Here is a 21,314-nt window from a genome sequence, read left to right as displayed (position 1 = left end):
AGGTACCAACCAGAGAAGGGGCAGTGTTGGATCTCCTATTAGGAAATGAGATAGGACAGATCACGGAGGTTTTTGTTGCGGAGCATACTTTGTCCAGTGATCACAGTGCTATTAGTTTCAGTATAATTATGCAGAAGGATAGGACTGGACCCAGGGTTGTGATTTTTGATTGGAGAAAGGCTAACTTTGAGGAGATGCGAAAGGATTTAGGAGGAGTGGATTGGGATAATTTGTTTTATGGGAAGAATGTAATAGAGTAATGGATGTCATTTAAAGGTGAAATTTTGAGAGTACAGAATCTTTACGTTCCTGGTAGGATGAAAGGCAAGGTTAAAAATTCGAGAGTGCCATGGTTTTCAAGGGATATTGGACACGGTTCAGAAAAAAAGAGAGATATCTACAATAAATATAAGCAGCAAAGAGTAAATGAGGTGCTGGAGGAATATAAAGAATGTAAAATGAATCTTAAGAAATAAATTAGAAAAGCTAAAAGAAGATAAGAGGTTGCTTTGGCAAGTAACGTGAAAATAAATCCCAAGGGTTTCTACCGTTGTATTAATATCAAAATGATACTGAGGGATAAAATTGGTCCCTTAGAGAATCAGTGTGGACGACTATGTGAGTAGCAAAAAAAAAAATAGATGGGGGAGGTTCTGAAATATTTATTTTCTTCTGTATTCACTAAGGAGAAGGATATTGAATTGTGCCAGATAAGTGAAACAGGTAGCGGAGTTATGGAAATTATAATGATTAAAGAAGAGGAAGTACTGGAGCTTTTAAGGAATATAAAAGTGGGTAAGTCTCCGGGTCCTGACAGGATATGCCTTAGGACTCTGAGGGAAGTTAGTGCGGAAATAGCAGGGGCGCTGACAGAAATATTTCAAATGTCATTAGAAATAGGTATGGTGCCAGAGGATTGGCATATTGCTCATATTTTTCCATTGTTTAAAAATGGTTCTAAGAGAAAACCTAGCAATTATCGGCCTGTAAGTTTGAAGTCAGTGGTGGGTAAATTAGTGGAAAGTATTCTTAGAGATGGTACATATAATTATTTGGATAGACAGTGTCTTGTTAGGAAGTGTCAACATGGATCTGTGCGTGCAAGGTCATGTTTGACAAATCTTATTGAAGTTTTTGAAGAGATTACTAGGAAAGTTCACAAGGGTAAAGCGGTCGATGTTGTCTATATGGACTTCAGTCAGGCCTTTGACAAGGTCTCAAGCGGAAGGTTGGTTAGGAAGGTCAATCGTTAGGTATTAATATTGAAGTAGTGAAATGGATTCAGCAGTGGCTGGATGGGAGACGCCAGAGAGTAGTGGTGGATAACTGTTTGCAGATTGGAGGCCGGTGAGACTGGTGGTGTGCCTCAAGGGTCTGTACTGGGTCCAATGTTTTTTTTTGGTCATATACATTAATGATGTGGATGATGGGGTGATTAACTGGATGAGTAAGTATGCAGATGATACTAAGATAGGTGGAGTTGTGGATAATGAAGTAGGTTTTCAAAGCTTGCAGAGAGATTTAGGCCAGTTAGAAGAGTGGGCTGAAATATGGCAGATGAAGTCTAATGTTAATAAATGTGAAGTGGCTCATTTTCGTAGGAATAATCAAAATAAGGCATGAATGGTAAATGGTAGGGCATTGACGAATGCAGTAGAATAGAGGGATCTAGGAATAATGGTGCATAGTTTCCTGAAGGTGGAATCTCATGTGGATAGGGTGGTTAAGAAAGCTTTTGGTATGCTGGCCTTTATGAATCAGAGCACTGAATATGGGAGTTGGGATGTAATGATGAAATTGTACAAGGCATTGGTGCTGCCAAATTTGGAGTATTGTGTACAGTTTTGGTCACCAAATTATAGGAAAAATGTCAACAAATTAGAGAGAGTACACAGAAGATTTACTAGAATGTTACCTGGGTTTCCTCACCTGAGTTAAAGAGAAATGTTGAACAAGTTGGGCCTTTACTCTCTGGAATGTAGAAGGTTGGGGGCGGACTTGAGAGAGGTATTTAAAATTATGAGGGGGATAGGTGGAGTTGACGTGGATAGGCTGTATCCATTAAGAGTGGGGGATTCAAAAAAGAGGACATTAGTTGAGAGTTAAAGGGCAAAAGTTGAGGTGTAACATGAGGGGGGACTTCTTTACTCAGAGAGTGGTAGCTGCGTGGAATGAGCTTCCAGCAGAAGTGATTGAGGTAGGTTTGATGTTGTCATTTAAAGTTAAATTGGACAGCTATATGGACAGGAAAGGAATGGACGGTTATGGGCTGAGTGCAGGTCGGTGGGACTAGGTGTGAGTAAGACTTCGGCACAGACTAGAAGGGCCGAGATGGATTATTTCTGTGCTGTAATGGTTATATGGTTACATATGGAAACTAGACGTGCAAATTTAAGTCAAAAGACCATAAGATATAGGAGCAGCAGTAGGCCATCCGGCTCATCGAGTCTCCTTCGCCATTCAATCATGGGCTAATCCAATTGTTCCAGTAATCCCCACAGCCCTTTATCACCCTATACCATGCTTTCACCCCACACTAATCAAGTACCTATCTATCTCTGCCTTAAAGACACCCAATGACTTGGCCTCCATAATCACTCGTGGCAACACATTCCACAGATTTACCACCCACTGACTAAATTAATGTATTCGCATCTCTGTTCTAAAAGGACGTCCTTCAAAACTGAAGTGGTGCCCTCTTCTCGTAGAATCCTCTAGCATGGGAAATAACTTTGCCATATCTAATCTGATCAGGCCTTTTTAACGTTCGGAATGTTTCTGTGAGATCCCTCCTCATTCCCTTGAACTCCACCGAATATACAGCCTATGCCCTGCCGGACGTTCCACATACGGTAACCCTTTCATTTCTGGAATCATTCTCATAAATCTTCTCTCAAACCTCTCCAATGTCCCTATAGCCTTTATAAAATAAGGACCCTAAATCAGTGCGTAATACTCCAAGCATGATTTCAAAAGTGCCTTATACAGCCTCAGCATCACATCCATGCCCTTATATTGTATACCTCTAGAAATGACTGCGAACATTGCATTCGCCTTCTTCACAACCGACTGAATCAGGACGTGACCCTTTGGGGTATCTTGCACAAGGACTGCCCAGTCCCTTTGCCTCTCTGCATTTTGAATTTTCCCCATCTAAATAATAATCTTCCCGTTTATTTCTTCCACCAAAGTGCATGACCATACACTTTCCAACATTGTATTTCATTTGCCACTTCTTTGCCCATTCTACTAAATTGTCTAAGTCTTTCTACAAGCTCTCCGTTTCCTCAGCACTACCGGCTCCTCCACCTATCTTTGTATCATCGGCAAATTTAGCCACAAATCCATTAATACCGTAGTCCAAATCACCGACATACATCGTAAAAAAAAAGCAGTCCCAGCCCTGTGGAAATCTACTGGTAACTGGGAGCCAGGCAGAATAGGATGCCTTCTTCACTCGGACTGTTTTCTGACGACGAGCCCATAATCCACCAACGCTAGTAACTTCCCTGTAACTCCATGAGCCCTTATCTTGCTAAGCAGCCGCATGTGCGTCACCTTGTCAAAGGCCTACTGAAAATCTAAGTACACCACGTCTACTGCATCTCATTTCTCTATCCTGCTTCTAGTTTCCTCAAACTGACTGGTCTATAGTGTCCTTTCTCCTGCCTCGGCAATTTCTCCAGCTACTTCCTTCAGAACCCGAGGGTGAATTCCATCAGTTATAGGAGCTTTATTCACTCCAGACCGTTGAGCTTCCTGAACAACTCTCAGTCGTAATTTTCACTTCACAAACTTCATTTCCCTGACACCATACTGCAGACGTCTTCCACTGTGAAGACTCGTGCAAAATACGCACTCAGTTCCTCTGCCATCTCTGAATCTGTCATTACAATATCTCCAGTGTCATGTTGTGTTGGTCCTACATCTACCCTCGACTCTCTTTTACCTTTATTTACTTAAAAACAAAGTTTTTAGTGTCTTATTTGATATTAGTCGCCAGCTTCCTCTCATAATTTATCTTCTCCTTCCGAATGACATTCTTAGTTTCCATCTGCAAGTTTTTTAAAAAGTTCTCCAATCCTCTATCTCCCCATGAGCTTTGTCTTTCTTGCATGTTATCTCTTTTGCTTTTACTTTGGCTCTGACTTCATTTGTCAGCCACGATAGTGTCCTTCTTCCCTATGAAAATGTCTTAATATTCTCAATAAATCGTTCATCTTCTCCATATTTTCTATCTGGCCATATGATATTTTCAAGCAATTTAATTAATTTATTTATTGCTTAATGCATCGACTTAATTCCAAGAATTATCAGTAACGGTGTCCTCGTGAAAAAAACAATGTGGTGACATGAAAGCGGACCACTACTTCCCTACCCCGTGTAATTCTCATCTGTCCAAAACACCAGAAATAAGAATAAGAATATAACTAATTTGTCGTACACGTATACATTGTTGACGTGCAGTTCACTGTGCCATATATTCCTCTTGAGTGAGTCTATCGTTTCATTGAAATGTGTTTAGCCATGATGACTTATGCTGTACATATATAACTATCAGTAGGATGATGATGGTTTGATAAATTCCTTTACAAAAATAAAAACAAACAAACAAATAGCTCCAACAGCTATTTTTTTCAATTAACCTTCAGACACTGGATCCATCGATTCCATCCATCAAATTGAATATTACACTAGCGATAATCTTAAGGGGTCGTGTCAAGCAGCAGAAGGTCCTGAAGAAAATTCTTCCAGTATTTGTGGTTGGTACCCATTCATTTTTTTTCTATCTTTAGTTCAAAGCTCAGAGTATTCTTAACTCAGCATACATATATGTCAACATATACAACCTGCGATCTATTTACTTGCGGTCATGCATAGTTAATACAGAAATTGATATAGAAACACGAAACAGAAGAAAATGTGCACATGCTGGAAACCAAAAACGACACCCAAAATGCTGATGGATCTCTGAAGATCGCCTAGCTTGTTGGTAATGAATAAACACTAAACCTTTGGGGCCGAACCTTCATTGGGACTGGAAAGAAATATGATGTTCGATTAGGAAGGTGGGGGTATTGGAGGAATATGTGTCTAGTGGTAGGTGGTAGGTGCAACTCAGAGTTGGGGCAAGATGATCTGTACCTGGCGTGGCGGTGAGATGACGGAGTGAGGGCAGACCTGAGCTATATACAGTTGAGGGCAGTGTTAGTGGTAGAGGAAGCCAAGCCCCTTTTTTTCAAGAAGGAGGATATCTGAGTACTTCTGTATTGAAAACTCTCATCCCGAGGACAGATGCGGCAAGAGCGGAGGAAATGGGAGGAGTAGCATTTTCACAAGTGACAGGGACTGAGACGAATTGTGCAGGTAGCTGTGAGAATCACTGGGTTTATCAAAGTGAGAATCAACGACATACGGCTCCAGAAGAAAACCAATATGCAAACTTCTTTCTATCTGTCATCATGACCTGACAAAAAATATGCTTGCCATTCTCGTCATGATGTGACAATGTAATTTCTTGTTTTCTTTTTCATGATTTGCGTTACCAGAAGCCTGTGATCAAATTGAAATAGGTCTATCTTCTGCAGATAAATCTTTCATTGTATAAAGCTTCTGTTCACTTTGAATAGCAGGCCTTAATGTCATATGAATTCGAAGGCTTCAAGAGTAACTGGGTATTTCAGAGTTTCATGACGTTTGCTGCACATCGCTATTGTCGGGAATATCGTTTGTATTTATACTTGTTCCTATATAAGGTTCCTGGCGACTCCAATGGCATTGTGAAAAAAAAAACTACGAATTCCTTGCGCTCTGCGAACGTGAATAACGTAAATCCGGTGATATTCTAATACCCAAAGTTGCCGACATTGATCTGAACATTCAGTTGCATCAATACCCGCAATTACCAGAAATATATTCAGATAAAACAAAAATATCGTATTCTGTTTTACTACGCATTTTTTCTTGTATGCTTAGAACAGCGTTTCCAAAATGACATCGTGTCCGGGTGGGCGTCCAATGAGTAGTTGCCAACTGCGAGAATGTCGAATACACTTCAGATCACCTGTCGACAACAACGGACGTTTTCATCGAAACGAACTGCATTAGAGCCGTATTGATTATTATTCAAAGGAGGATGTTCATCACTAAATAGTTTTTCTTTGTCAGCGCGAATCTGTAATTTTTTCTTTCAAATTGAATCATTCGTTTTTACACTCTCAGAATCGAGGCAGCAGATTCACATGCACCCTACTTTCTCAGATCTCTATTCAACTGATGCCAATGACAAACGGAACTACAACACATGCAGAGTTCCAAGTCTTTCTGCACTTGAATCTGTATACGGTTTATTCCCATAATATACACCGTGGCCATGAAGACAGTAAGAAAGCTGTTCCTTCATTTGCCTCCACTGTCTCTATCCCATCAGCTGTGATGTGAGGTTTGGAGAATTATTTTAAATTCCGGACAAGTGTACTGTGTTCAGATATCAGCGACAATGAATGGAACTAACATTATCGAGAGATAAATTTCCATATATTTGTGTTGAAGTTAAATTTAGGTTTTTTTTTCTTGATTTGCATTCCTTCGTGGTGATTGTAATTTTTTTCAGAGAGACTAACACAATGCATTCTGTGATATTATACTTAACATTAAGGGTGTAATATAGTATCATATTACACACAATAAACTATGAAACATAAATTTATTAATTCAATAATATTCTCAGCAATTTTGATATTGAATTCTAGTCCCTATTATCCAGCAAAAAAAACTTGTCACTCAAGTACAATTAACGAGAAGTGCACAATCACTTCTTCAAATGAATGTATTGAATTATGAGAAATATATTGTATCACACATTGTCGCATTTTCATTTAATCTGTCTGGAAAGAAAGTTTTGCATGTTTGTTTTGTTTTATGCGCTGTATTGTTTCTGAAAGACATATTGATGTGTATAGAAACTGCATATTAATTTTATTTCTATAACTTGAGGAATATAATTGTTATGCTGCTTAGTAGTCAGTGAGTATAGAATACATAGAGTACATATGGAAGTGATGTCATGAAGAAGTTTTAATTGATTAATATTTTATCTGAGCGCATGTTCGTTTTGTTTTAATACTTTCGCTGATGCTCAAACTACCCCTGGGCAGGGGCGCAGTGTGGAATTCTTTTTAAGTGGTTAAACAGTGATATCACTACGATTTGCTTTGCTTTGGTAGGGGCGTGAACTGTTTCATTCTTGCATCATTGAATACATATCAATAAAACAATAAATATTTTCGATGGGATTCTGTATCAAGGTGCTTTATTTCCATTTGTGGCTGAACAACAACAAAAAAAAGAAACACTGCCGAAGCGTTTGTTGACAATTTCAGAGTTTAAACAAGATATATAAAGTGGAAATTCGTGGCCATGCTCCGATTCGAACTTTGACTGTCAAGAAGATTACAGATTTTCATTATCATGTCAATTAATACGTTTCCATTTGCGGACAAGATGTTACGATTGCTCGTTACTTCGTATGAGTACTTGAAACAAAACGTTATTTGTATTGCAAGATGCAGACAAACATCGTAAGCGGGGAAATCACGCTACACTAAGAGGATTAAAGGGACAGAATAAACCGTCGACACAATTCTTTCTTTGCTTACATCGTGAAACATAAAATTCTCAGTATTGGATACAGGTTTACACATGTCTTGAAAACTGTTATAAATATATACTAAAATAAACAAGTAATGAAAAAATAGAGCAACAACGTGAGGTCGTGTTTAAGGTTAAACTAATCTGATTGGAAATCAGATATCGGGGAGACAATAGCTGCTACGATAACGTTGACTGTGTGTCTTCAACTTCCTGTACTTTCTCCCTGGTGATAGTAATGAGTGAAATGCATGTCTTTAATCACAGATGCTGCCTTCAAGAACACTGCGCTTTGTAGATGTCCTCGTGGGTGGAGTAGCACATGAGCCCATGAAGGAGTTCGCAGAGTTTATAAACTTCCGCAATTTTTTGTCGAGTCATTAGGGCCCTCCTCTAATATTCATAATCTCCTTCGCACTCTATTAAAAAAAATGAGTTATCTGAAAACTTACTGAATGGCACTTCAACTTGTTATAAAAAAATGTAGATTTTAATGGGGAAACATGTTTCAATTTAGACCCCTAAGGTTCATCAGCAGAAAATCAGCAGACCATCCAGACCAAGAAACAACATTCCATAATCTGGAATACCGAATTACTGCCATCAAGAAAAAAAAATATATATATATCCAATTAATCAACACTCCCTGGCTTCCTTGCGAGTTAACCTTCCAGAGCGGCTGACAGTTATAAAGTTATTAAAGCGATATATTCGAGTCTATTTATTCATCATCTAGTAAGACATGAACTCACAACCACAACGATTTGTCTGTTACGTTATTGAACGACTCACTTTACAGAATGAGAGTTTGCGCTTATAGTGAACTTGCCCGGGATTTTTTTTTTATCTAAGGGCTCATTTAAGATTGGAATGCCTTTGCTCGCGACTATACTTTGCCTGTTTTTTCCCCTTTCCCTGCGCATCTGGGTTGCTCTTTATTAAATTGTTTTTATTCGTGTTTCTTACTTTGTACTCGCCTGTTAGGAAATAAGTCTCAAGGTTTTATAATTTATACATTATTTTATAATAAATGAACTTTGCAATTTTGAAACATTGACATCTTATCCCTCAGTATTCTCTCCAGTAACTTACCCACCATAGACAGCCATCTAAATGTCTGTAGTTGCGAGTTCTTCCCTTGCCAACCTCCAGTTTCCGGCATTTTATTGTTCATCAGCGACAACGCATACATCTCAACGCGGCACTTTCAAATTGACCCTAAGTGTTCACAGTTTTAGAGGATAATCATTATTGAGTCCTGAGATTTATTCAACTTTTCTTTTTTATTAATTTTAACATAGTGAAACACAGAAGCTTCACTTATTGTGAAATTTCCGTATTATCCAAGTCTCCACAATAAAAAAAACAACAAACAAACAAATACAAACATTCTGGAAATTAAGAAGTGCTGCTTCTCGTATGTTGCTAACCGAGTCTACCTCAATTTTACTTACTTGCCTCGATACTTTTGTGCCAAATGCTCGTCTTTGTTCTTCTTTATCGAATATCCTCTGGCAATTTCTATCCTCTTCACTGGATTCACTTGATCCAGCTGCTGAAGACTTATTTCATTTGTCTCTGACCAGAGTGTCACTATCCTTTGCCATCCAGCTTCTTTTCTCCTGGTGGCCTTGCTCTTCATTCCAACAGTAACATGCTGACAAGAAACTATTGATACGCACCTCTGAAAGACTTGTAGACCTTACTTTGCGAAAATCATCCTACTTTTCTCAACTTTTCAAGTTCTTGCCTAATGCCATTGAAGTTCGCTTTGCCCCAAATAAGAACTTTATGTATGGAGCTGAGCTAACCATTTCCATAGCACGTGTATAACAAATAAAACTGAGATGACGTATCCCAAAGTGTCTTCCTGACGAGACTTCAATCGGACAATATGTCGGAGTAGATTTAACTTGCTAGAGGTTGTCCCAGGACAGTAGCATTCTCGAAGCTGAATTTCTGGAGTTCGTAAAATCTGGTCCAGTAAAAGTGGGCCACTAGTGGAAGACTACATTCAAGATACCTCATCTCTTTCTACCTTAGGCCACTAACTTATCAATCACCCGTGATCGGTTATTAACTGAGGAGTTATTAACTTCAACGTTTCTACATAATCAATCATACAGTGGAACTGCATGTGCTTGTAACGAGAGCTGGACTACTCATTGCCTTCTACCTTGGGCCACGAACTTATCAATCACCCCTCGTATGGTGAAGAGTTGTGGCCCAGGGCACCGCTTACCACTGTTTGCCAACCAGAGTAACATCCATGTATCCAGACCCCCTGTATTCTGTTGATTAAACAGTCCTTTATCGACGCTAACACCTCATGCATTCCTCAACTCTATGCATCCTTATATAATGCAGGAGTCTTTCATGTGGCACTTTATTGAACCACCTTTAGGAAAGCCAAGTAAGTAACATCCAGCTGTCCCCCTCTGTCCACTACGCTTGTTATTTCCTCAAAGGACTCCAATACGTTTGTGAAACAGGACCTGCCTTTGCTGAATCCATGCTGCTGCTGCCTGCTGCATCCATTTTTTTTCGGATGTCATGCTATTTATTCTTTCATAATAGTTTTCCAACTACAAATGTTAAACCAACTGGCCTATAGTACCTGCCTTCTGTTGACATCCTACCTTGATCAGTGGCGTTACATTCACCTGCTTCTTATCCGGCAGAATCTTCCTAGAGTCTGCAGTATGTTGGTACACTCTCATTAAAGTCTCAGCAGTAAATTCTGGAAATTATTTCAGTACTGTGGGATGCATTCCATCAGAACAAAGGGAAATACCTACCTTCAGACCACAAGTTTTCGCAACACGACATCTTACGTGATAGTTATTATATCGATGACGTCACCACCCATCCCATCCACAACATCTCCCTTTGGGATCTTGGACGTACCAGACACTAGAAATACAGAGATTACCACATTTTTAGGTCTGCCTTTTAACTTAGTCCCCAGCTGCTGAAATTCCCTCTGCAGAACCTCTTTCTTCATTCTACTTATGTCACACAGACTAAGCATCTGGACCTTTCCCCTTCAACACGGCTTTCGGGACGCTCTATCCTCTCGACAGCGATCTCTGTCTGTTCTCCAGTTACCACGACATTTCTCTTCGCTCCCTCCTCTTGAATGGCTCCCTGAACTACGATGCCCCAGTTAATTTGTTCATTGTTCCCACAGTCCCACTTTCATCAACGCAGGGAAAAAAAAAAAATCTCAGACCTGTTGGAGAATCACAAGAGCTGAAGTTCCTCCAGCTCTGTCTCTTTGATCCAACTACCCGCCTCACTCGCATCTTACCCTCTTCTTGCAGACCACACACAACATTTGAGGCAGTTAATACAATGGGTGTGACTGCCTCCTGAAAGAGAGCGTCCACGTAACTCTCTCCAACCCTTTGATGTGCATCAGTGTTCTTCATTCAGATTTCATCTCATGAAATTTGAGCTTGGGTTCCTCGATCAGCCAAAACTTGCTGAAGATGTGGTCACCAGGAACTGCAATGGGGTCTAGCAGCTCCCACGTCATGCACCTACAGCACATCCCCTGATGACGGATCAGACCTACTTTATTTAATTAGCTGTACTTTATTGACTTTCTCCTCAACCATTACAAAAGCCTTACCTGCTACTCCTATGTGTCAGCTTGTCAGAACCTCTTGAATCAAAGTCTCACATCCCACTCCTACGCTGGCGAAGTCACACAATGGCCACTCCGGTTTCATCCGGATTTTCTTTTATTTTCTGCTGTTAATGAAGCGCAAATCGATTGGTCGGTCGCTAAGTGCAGAACCCAGCGAAACGTTCTTTTTTTTTTTTTTTTTAAACTGTTCTGCCCCGACCTGTGCGAAGCTCTTTCTCTCTTTGTGAGTCAATCAGTCTTCCGCTAATGCTCCAAGCCTCGCGAAACGATCTCTTCCTTTCAACTCTGCTTCCCGACCTATGCAAAGCTCTATATCTGCCTCTCTGCAAATCGATTGGTCTGGCGCTAAAGAGGCTTGTAGATCGTAGACATTTTATGAAGCTGGGGATATCCGCAAGCCAAATTCCTACCGCTTGAGTTTTTTTTTTTTTTTTTGTGTTATTTTATCCTTTCCACTGGCGATGTGAAAATAAACCCTACTAAGACACAAAGAGTCAGAGATTAGCCGCAGTCGCCCAATAGGAAACAAATCCAAGGATTCCTAGGGATTGTCGACATTGAAGTATAACTCATCAGGAACTTCATCTCAGTGGCTGATCTGATAAAAGATCTACGGGGTCTATTGTATGGAATACCTAGCGGAGTCTGATTTTGTAGAGACTAAACAACGGTTCACGACAGACCCAGTTTTGGTTTCTGTCATGGTCCGGTTCATGAAACCCAGATTCCGGTCCACGGCCCGATCCATCGATCCTTATTCCAAGTTTTGTTATTTTCCCCGGTTCAGTTGAGACACCTGATTCTCGTTCAGGGCTGGACAGAAATACCTCAGCAAACCAGGCCTGGGTGCTGGACTGTTCTCGCTCTCTCATCCCTTCTGAATCCCCGGCAGTTACTTCAGCAATTTATCGCAACACTTACTTTGGCACTAAACTCGTCTGTAATCTTAGTCTGTTACCTTTGCCTGCTACCTTGCCTGCAAACTTGCCTGCATCCTCGCCTGTATCGCCGTCCAGTTCAACCGCCGGAGTGAGACCGGAGCCTTAGCACGCCATGATAAGGAATTATCTATCGTTGAGAATGGAAATGTCTCTTTGTGTCCCCGTGTTTAGTGCCATGCCAAAGAAGAGTCCCAGCCCTATGTCCTGTTCCCAAAGAGGGGTCCTGACTCTTTGTAGAGCGTAAACACAAAATAATCTGCAGATGCTGTTGTCAAAGGAACACTCACAATGCGCTGGAGGAACTCGGCAGGACAGTCAGCATCAGTTGAAAAGATTAGTCGACGTTTCGGGCCGAAACCCTTCGTCAGGACTGAAGGAAGAACTCTGGGGAGGGTTTCAAGAATGCTGGTAGTTGAAAAAAATACAGTAATTTTTAAGACAAAGGGGTGGGGGAGGGGAGGCAGGGAGGTGATTGGCGGGAGAACAATAGTAGAAGGAGGCGGAACTATGAGGGAGGTGATGCGAAATAGGGATAGAGGAAGGGAGGGGGAGGGGATCACTGGAAGTTGGAGCATTCTATGTTCATACCAAGGGGCTGGAGACTACGTAGACGGTATATGAGGTGTTGTTCCTCCAACCTGAGTTTAGCCTCATCATGGCAGTAGAGGAGACCATATTTGTAGAGCCCCCGACCTAAGTCCTGTTCCACAGAGGGATATTGACTCTGTGTTCTGTGCACGAGTCCCGACTCTACCTCCCGTTCCCAAGGAGGGCTCCCGGCTCTGTGTCTTTGTGTTCCTGTGCTCTTGTCCATTGCTCTGTGTTCCTGTGCTCAAGTCCAGGGCTCTGTGTTCCTATGCTCAAGTCCGGGGCTCTGATTTCCTGTGCTCAAGTCCAGGGCTCTGTGTTCCTGTGCTCCAAGACCAAGGCCAGGTGCCGTGTTCCAGCCCCGTCCAAGTCTGAGCTTCGTGTCCTCATTCGGTTCTGGTGCATCGCCCAGCCCAGGGGTTCCTCGCCAAGCACCGAGTTGGGGTTCTTCGTCCTGTGCTGGGGAACCTCATCCTGTGTTGGATTTCCTCGTCCTGTCCTGTAGCCACGTATGTCCTTGCCAAGATCCTTGACCCGAGTCCCAGCCTACACCTGGGTTCCGGTTCCGAGTCAAGACCCAGGTTCTGAGTCGCAAACAAGACCCAGGTTCCGGGTCCTTTTCCAGGCTCTGGTTCTGGAGTTCCTTGTTCTACGGGACATAAGTTCTACGTCCAGGTCCCATGTTCCTAGTTCTACGTCCGGGTTCCGTTTTCCTAGTCCAAGTCATAGCCCAGGCCCTGTGTCCTTGTCTCGTCCAGGGCTGTGTCCATGTCCAGCGTCGTTTCTTCCTGACTCCCCTTGCTTTTTTGATAAATCTTGTCCTGTTCCTGGTATGTCAGTGTCTGTGTCTTGCACTTGGGTCCGCCCTCAATGCCCCCACGAATAAGTAAGGCATTCGTTAGTCTTGCGAGACCATGGATCTGCGCCTGGAAAGTCTTCACCCTCCAGGGTGCAGGCCTGGGCAAGGTTGTATAGAAGACCAGCATTTGCCCATGCTGCAAGTCTCCCCTCTTCAGTGTCGTCGCAGAGCAATGTGTGATTAAATGCCTTGTTCAAGGACTCAACATGTTGCCTCGGCTGGGGCTCGAACTCACGACCTTGAGGTCGCTAGTCCAATGCCTTAACCACTTCGCCACGTGCACCCCCTCCCTCCCCACCCATGAATAACAGTTTCATCTATATCGGACCTTTCCTTCATAACAAATCTTTTGGGCAATATTATCGTTAAGACAGTCCCACAAACTCACGTTTACGTCATATCCCTCAAATCCCTTCTAATCCAAGTATATATCATACAGTTATAGAGTCATAGAAAACCGCAAGCACAGAAACAAGGCTAGTTTCTACAAAGGACCATCTAGTCATGCCAAATCATTAAAACAGGCTTCTCCCATCTAGTTGCTTCTGGACCATAGTGCAATATAACACTATCACCAATCTAACCATCCAAGTTTCTTAAACATTGAAATCGAGCTTGCATGCACATCTTGTACCAGCAGCTCGTTCCACACTCTCGCGAAACTTTGTCAAGTAACCTCCACCCATTTTCACCTTAAACGTTCATCTATTTGTAGTTCCATTCCTTAACCCTTTGCCTTCTTCTTCTTGATTCCTTATTTGTGGGAAAAATGATATGAAATAATTGCCTTACATATGTTTCTCGTACCATTATAGACGTCTTTTTGATTGTCCCTGAAATTCTTCTGTTTTAATATAATGTTCTAATCTTCTCAAGTTTCTCTCTATTCCAGATTCCCTAAATCCCGGCAACAATCTTGTAATTGTCCTTTGAACTCATGCATGATTAATGGTCGTTTTTCTGATAACTCTCATATTTTGTTTCTTTGTTATCCTTTGAAAATGGAAGCACACCTATGGCTTCCCCCCTCCCTTCGGCCCCACTTTCACTCGTGGTAGATGATAACATATATCTCTAAGCCAGTGCTGCTGCATGTTTTCTGCATTTCTGCACAGTGCACCTCAATATTTGGAAATAGTGCATCTATCTGTTGACTGTCCGGCACCGGAACGTGGTTTGGAAACTCACTACGAAACTCCTAATTAATCGAAGCTCTCACGTCATTGACTCTGCACAATCAACAACGTAACTATATTGACCGTGAGCCAAGATGAATACAGCTCAAAAAGAAAACCAGCAATCACTACTACGACAAATAATAAAGATCAAGATATAATTGTATTATCAGAACAGAAGTATGAAGAAATGTGCTCAATTTCATACCGTATATCAATGGATTTAATGGCAATCAATAATATATAAACACAACATCAGAGAGGGAGATCAAAGAAAATCACACTGAAAAAGAAAATTCGAAAGGCATGTGACATGCAAACACTCAGGGGGAGAAAATACTTCTGATATCCATTAGAAACAAGAGAAAAGTAATAACAATATGAACCAATACACATACTGCATATTAACGTTTAAATCACAGTTCCAAACCCAAACTTCACTCACAAAAGCGGATGCTGGAAAGCAATATTAGCTAAATCCCTAAGGTACAGTATTTGATGATCTCGGATAACTCATCCCATTGTTTAATAATAGCTTATTTATGATAAACAACTCTGTCCCCATTCTGCTGTGAAATTAAATATAGTTTGAAGATCAGTAAATACATATCTAAGAAAGCCCTCAGCGGTTTTATTGATTTTATATATATATATGATGTTATTTCTTATTTGTGTTCCCATGAACAGTACCACTACATTCACTATAAGAAATGATGCCCACACGTCTTAGTACTCCCATATTTCCCAATATTACCGTTATTCACCCGCATATCAACAGACATAAGACTTGTGCCTTTTATGAAATTCCACCTCAGATCTTCTGAAATTCATTCTTTCTATATGCAACCTTCAACTGAGACTATGGCCATTATTCCAACAGGAATAAATGTTAAACAGCAGCGTGTTTTATCTATTCCAGTGTGTTTCATCCATTGATGGACTTTCGCCCTTGCTTTGTTGACAACTTATTATTAGACTGCAGTGATGCAGTCCATGAGCACAAAGAGCATTGCTGATTATCGCAAGAGAGGTAGAATGAAATAGACAACTGGAAAGGGCAAATGAAATACAATGTTCGAAGGTGTGTGGTCATGCACTTTGGTGAAAGAAATAAAAGGGCAAGTAATTATTTAGGTGGAGAGAGAATTTAAAATATTGAGAGGCAAGGAGACTTGAGAGTCCTTGTGCAAGATACACTAAAGGTTAACCTGTTGGTTGAGTCGTTTATGAAGAAGGCAAATGCAATGTTGGCATACGTTTCTAGAGGTACAGACCATAAGTGCAGGGATATGATGTCGAGATTCTATAAGGCACTCCTGAGACCATACTTTAAGTATTGTGTGCAGTTTTGGGGTCCTTATTTTAGAAAGGCTTTAGTGACATTAGAGAAGGTTCAGCGAAGATTCACCAGAATGATTCCAGGAATGAAAAGGTTATCGTATGAGAAACACCTGGCAGCTCTTGGGCTGTATTCCCTGGAGTTCAGGAAATGAGGGGGAATCTCATAGAATTATTCCGAATTTTAAAAGGCCTGAGCAGGTCAGATATGGCAACGTTATTTCCCATGGTAGGGGATTCTAGGACAAGAGGGCGCGACTTCAGGATTGAGGACGTCTTTTTAGAACTTAGTTAGAGGGTGGTGAAATTGCGGAATTAATTGCCACAATCGGCTATGAATGCAAAGTTATTGGGTGTATTTCAGGCAGAGATAGATGCATAATGAGGTCGGAAGTTTACATACAACTTAGCCCAATACATTTAAACTCAGTTTTTTACAATTTCTGACATTTAATCCTTGAAAACATTCCCTGTCTTAGGTCAGTTAGGATCACTACTTTATTTTAGGAATGTAAAATGTCAGAATAATAGTAGGGAGAATGATTTATTTCAACTTTTATATCGAATCTGCTCCACCATTCAATCATGAATGATTTAATTCTTCCAGTCATCCCCACTCCCCTGCCTTCTCCCCATACCCTTTGATGCCCTGGCCTATCTATCCCCGCATGAAATGCATCCAATGACTTGGCCTCTACAGCCGCTCATTGCAACAAATTCCACAGATTTACCATTCTCTGACTAAAGAAAATTCTCCGCATCTCTGTTCTAAATACGACGTCTTTCAATCCTGCAGTCGTGCCCTCTTGTCCTAGACTCCTCTACAAAGGAAATCACCAAAAACTCACTCAGTGTGCTCCCCAATCAGATGCCCTGAATAAAACATGAGATCTAGAATTTGCTAAGGGGCAGATCAATGTCATTTAATACTATAGAGCAAGGAATTGACATGAGTTGCAGGTAGCCATCTCACGGGCGAAGTGGAGATTCTAAACAAACTTGAGTCAATGAGGGATGTTCTGCAGGTGTGGCAGGGTTGAATGATATCACCTCCTACAAAACTAAATCAAACAATATGGGAAAGAGGAGGGCTTTGCTTCCAGATAGCTCAATGCTTTGACCATAAGAACACGGAAGAACCATCACATAACTCCACATCTCCCAATGGTCCCTCAATCTCAGTATCTGTAGCTGACATGTGGGCTGCTTTCAGGATGGTGAATCCATGGAAACCATCCATACCGGACATGGCAGCTGGCCATGTACTCAGTACCCGTGCTGACCCACTGGTTGCTGTGTTCATGAGTTCACCGAGATCGTTATCCTCTTGCTTCAGGAGTGTGTGACCCACCTACTTCAAGTGGCTTCAATAATCATCATGCTCAACAAGGGCATGGTGACCTGCCTCAATGACCATCGCCCAGTAGCGATAACTTCCAAAGTGATGAAGTGCTTTGTGAGGCTGGTGAAAAAACATATCAACTTCTGCCTGACAGGTGACTTGGTTCTACTCCACTTTGCCTACCGGAGCAACAGGTCCACAAAAGATGTCATCTCCTTGGCTCTTCACTCAGAGCTGGAACATCTTGACAGCTGCAAATATACATACATCAGGAAGCTCTGTATGAATTACAGCTCAGCATTTAATACCATTATCCCCTTAGAAATGATCAATAAGCTCCAAGTCCTGCCTCAATACCACCTTGAGCATTTGTGTCCTGGATTTCCTCTCTTATCGACCCCAGTCAGTTCTGATTGGTAACAACAGCTCCTCCATGAATTTATCTGAGGGAATCAAGAACTTTAATTTCATTCCTCTTCTGTGCAGCTTTTGGAGGAAGCGCAATCACTAAAGAGGCACAACATACCATGTTCCCCTGCATATCTGCACTGATGCAAATACCACTGTCTATACATTGATGCACAGCAACAGAGCCAGTTCTATTCGTACACTCACCTCTTTCAGTGATATTCTTCGCCTGAACATCCCTTGGTCGTCCAGGATAGAGATATGCAGCACATCATGTACTTTTTATATTCACTGAGTCCTCCACTCTTCAGATATAGTTCACCAGGCATACTCAGGCTACAACTATTCACTCACTTGGCTTAATCCTCTCTACCTCACCACAGAAACACAATAAAAAGTAAGATTTTCAGATGAGGATACGAGTAAACAGTTAGCAATTCAATCCAAAGCCCTTCATGAGGGCTGCAAAGGGGAAGAGAAGAAGCCAGCATAAGAAGGTAGTGGTGGCGGGAGGCGTGGGGAGGATTACAAGCTGGTAAGTAATAGGTGACGATTCAAGACTGAAGTTTATTTATCACGTGTACATCAGCGCATACAGTGAAATATGTTGCTTGTGTTAACAAACAACACACCCACGAGTATCTGGGAGCAACCTGTATGTTTGCCACACCAGGATACTTGCATGAAACGAGGAGGTGGTGAAGATGAGTGGGTGGGGAGCAGGCTGAAGTGAGAGATGTGAGGAGATAGGTGGAAGAGCTAAAGGGTTTCAGAATAAGGTATCTGATCAGAGCAGAGACATGACTATGAGTGAAGGGCAAGGAGGAAGGGCACCGGAGGGATGTGAGGCAGAGCAGAGGGGAGGGAAGAGTGGAAAAGGGAGTCACGTAGAGGCCTATCCCTGCGTAAAGTGAGGAGCGGGGGGGGTGGAAGGGAGGGAAAGATGTGTTCGGTTGTAGAATCTTGTTGCAGATGGTGGAAATTACAAGAGTTTTGTGCAAGATGTAGACTACAGTGGGGTGGTAGGAAATGACAAAGGTAATTCTAAAACTCAGCTGCATGCCACTACTACTACTACTAGTACGTCGACTCAGGCCTAGGGGGCCGGCTTTGGGCACAATGACGGACTATCTACTTCTCCCTCACCCTCATCAGTGTGTTCAGTTCATCTGCATTAGCCACACCACTGACTTCTAGGCGCATGTTGACCATAGTCTTGGGAGGACCCCCAGGGTTCATCCTCCCATGCCTGGGCTCCCATATGATGACAAGGCTGGCAGGTAGCTGGGGTGGCGTAGACAGTGTCCCGCTAGTTGCAGTCTTTTCGCTTCGATTTTGCATGCCAGACGAGAGCATACCCAAGCAGCTCCTTTTTGGGGAACTCTCTGCTGGAAGACTCTCGCATGGAGGGCAGAAGAAACGTTACAAAGACACACTAAAGGGCTCCCTGAAGTCGCTTGATATAGACACGGCTACCTCGGAAACGCTGGCACAAAACTACCCTACCTGGCTCGGTCTCAGCCATAAGGGCTGTCAAACATACGAAGCAAGGCACATTGCTGAAGCACACCATAAGTGCAAGCTGCGCAAGTCTAGAGCCACCAGCGCAACAACTGCAGTGCCTATGCATGTCTGCCCAACATGTGCCAGGACATTTCATGCCCAAATTGGCCTGATCAGTCGTCTTCGGACACACCACATCCAGTCTCAAAGTGACGAATGGTGTCAACATCCATCGACAACAACGATGGAGTGCACTTCCAATTCTATAACTACTATTGTAGCAGAGAAATGGGGGACAGCAACGTGCAGAATATGAAAGAGATGCTGGTGAGAGCAGCATCGATAGTAGAGGAAGGGAAACCCCATTCCTTACAGGTGGAAGCCCTTTAGAACCAGTTTTCATTTAGCCAACTAGGGAATCAGCTCACTGGAATTGGTGTGATGTAATGATCTGGAGGTGATTAGGGAACTAAAGTTAAAGGAATTCTCAGGAAGCAGTGATCACAATATCATTGAGGTCAGCTTGAAAGTCGATAGGAATAAAGCAAAGTCTAACATAACAGTATTTCAGTGGAATAAAGGAAATTAGAGTGTTATGAGAGAGGATTTGGCCAAAGTAAATTGAAAGGAGATACCGGCAGGGATGATAGCAGAGCGGCATTAGCTTGAGATTCTGGGAAAAATGAGGAAGGTGCAGGTTAAATGTTATCCACAAACAAAGAAATACACAATGGCAAAATAGTACAACCATGGCTGACAAAGGAAATCTAAGCTAATGTAAAAGCAAAACAGAGGGCATACTACAAAGCAAAAAATCGTGGGAAGAAAGAAGATCTGGAAGATTTTGGAAACCTGCAGAAAGCACCTGAAAGAACTGTTTCGAGGGAAAAGAGAAAATATGAAAGCAAGCTAGCAAACAACATCAAGGTGGAGAGAAAAATGTGTTTTTTTCCCCCAAGTATTAAAAATACAAGAGATGACAGTAGATAAAAGTCTGCTGGAAATGAGGCTGGAGAAAGAATAACGGGGGACATGGAGATGGCAGATTAACTGAATAAGTATTTTGCATCAGTTTTCACTGTTCAAGACACTAGCAATGCCAGGTGTTGAAGTGTGTGAGGGAAGAGAAATGACTGCAGTTACTATTACAAGGGGAAAAAGTGCTCGAAAAGCTGAAAGCCCGAAAGGTATCTAAGGCACCCGAACCACATGACATGCACACTAGGGTTGTAAAAAAGATAATGGTTGAGATTGAAGAGGTATTAGTAATAATCTTGCAAGAATATTTGGATTCTGGCATGCTTCCGGAGGACTGGAACATTGCAAATGTTACTCCACTCGTAAAGAAACGAAAGAGGCAGCAGAAAGGGTATTTTTTTAAAGATGACCCTTTCTGCTGCCTATTTCCTTGGCCTGACCTCAGTGGTTGGGAAGATATAAGTTAAGTTGGTAAGTAGGACAAAGACAGCATGGTTTTCTGAAGGAACATCATGCCTGAAGAATATATTATAATTCTTTGATGAACCTACAAGTAGGATGAATAAAGGAGATGCAGTGGATGTTGTATAGTTGGATTTTCAGAAGGCTTTTGACCACATATGAGGATGCTTATCAAGCTAAGAGCCCATGATATTCCAGGAAGGTTACTAGCATGGATGAGGATTGGCTGGTTGGTAGGAGACAACAAGTAGGAATAAGAAGATCCTTTTCTGGTTGGCTGTCAGTGACTAGTGAAGTTCCACAGGGGTTCATTTTGGGGCCACTTCATTTTATGCTGTATTTCAGTGACTTAGATGGTGGAAGATATACTTTATTGCTACGTTTGTAGATGATACTAAGATTGGAGGAGGAGCAGTAA

General features: G+C 41.8%; 1 protein-coding gene across 3 annotated transcripts in view; it reads left to right on the top strand.

Annotated features, from left to right (window-relative positions):
• Positions 1 to 7,491, top strand: part of LOC140201796 (scavenger receptor cysteine-rich type 1 protein M130-like) — a 49,560-nt gene extending 42,069 nt beyond the window's left edge. For 2 of the 3 annotated variants that reach the window (XM_072266484.1, XM_072266483.1), the window contains exons 12-13: positions 4,653 to 4,763; positions 5,977 to 7,491. In XM_072266484.1, coding sequence (XP_072122585.1) covers positions 4,653 to 4,763; positions 5,977 to 6,026 — 161 coding nt within the window. In that variant the 3' untranslated portion in view covers positions 6,027 to 7,491. The remainder of the gene's footprint in view (positions 1 to 4,652; positions 4,764 to 5,976) is intronic. The other variant, XM_072266485.1, reaches the window with a different exon arrangement.
• Positions 7,492 to 21,314: the final 13,823 nt, after the last annotated feature.

This window comes from Mobula birostris, chromosome 8, assembly GCF_030028105.1.
Source record: "Mobula birostris isolate sMobBir1 chromosome 8, sMobBir1.hap1, whole genome shotgun sequence".
Classification (NCBI taxonomy): Eukaryota; Metazoa; Chordata; class Chondrichthyes; order Myliobatiformes; family Myliobatidae; genus Mobula; species Mobula birostris.
Note: the sequence above shows the minus strand (reverse complement) of the source record. Positions and strands in the feature narration are given on the sequence as shown.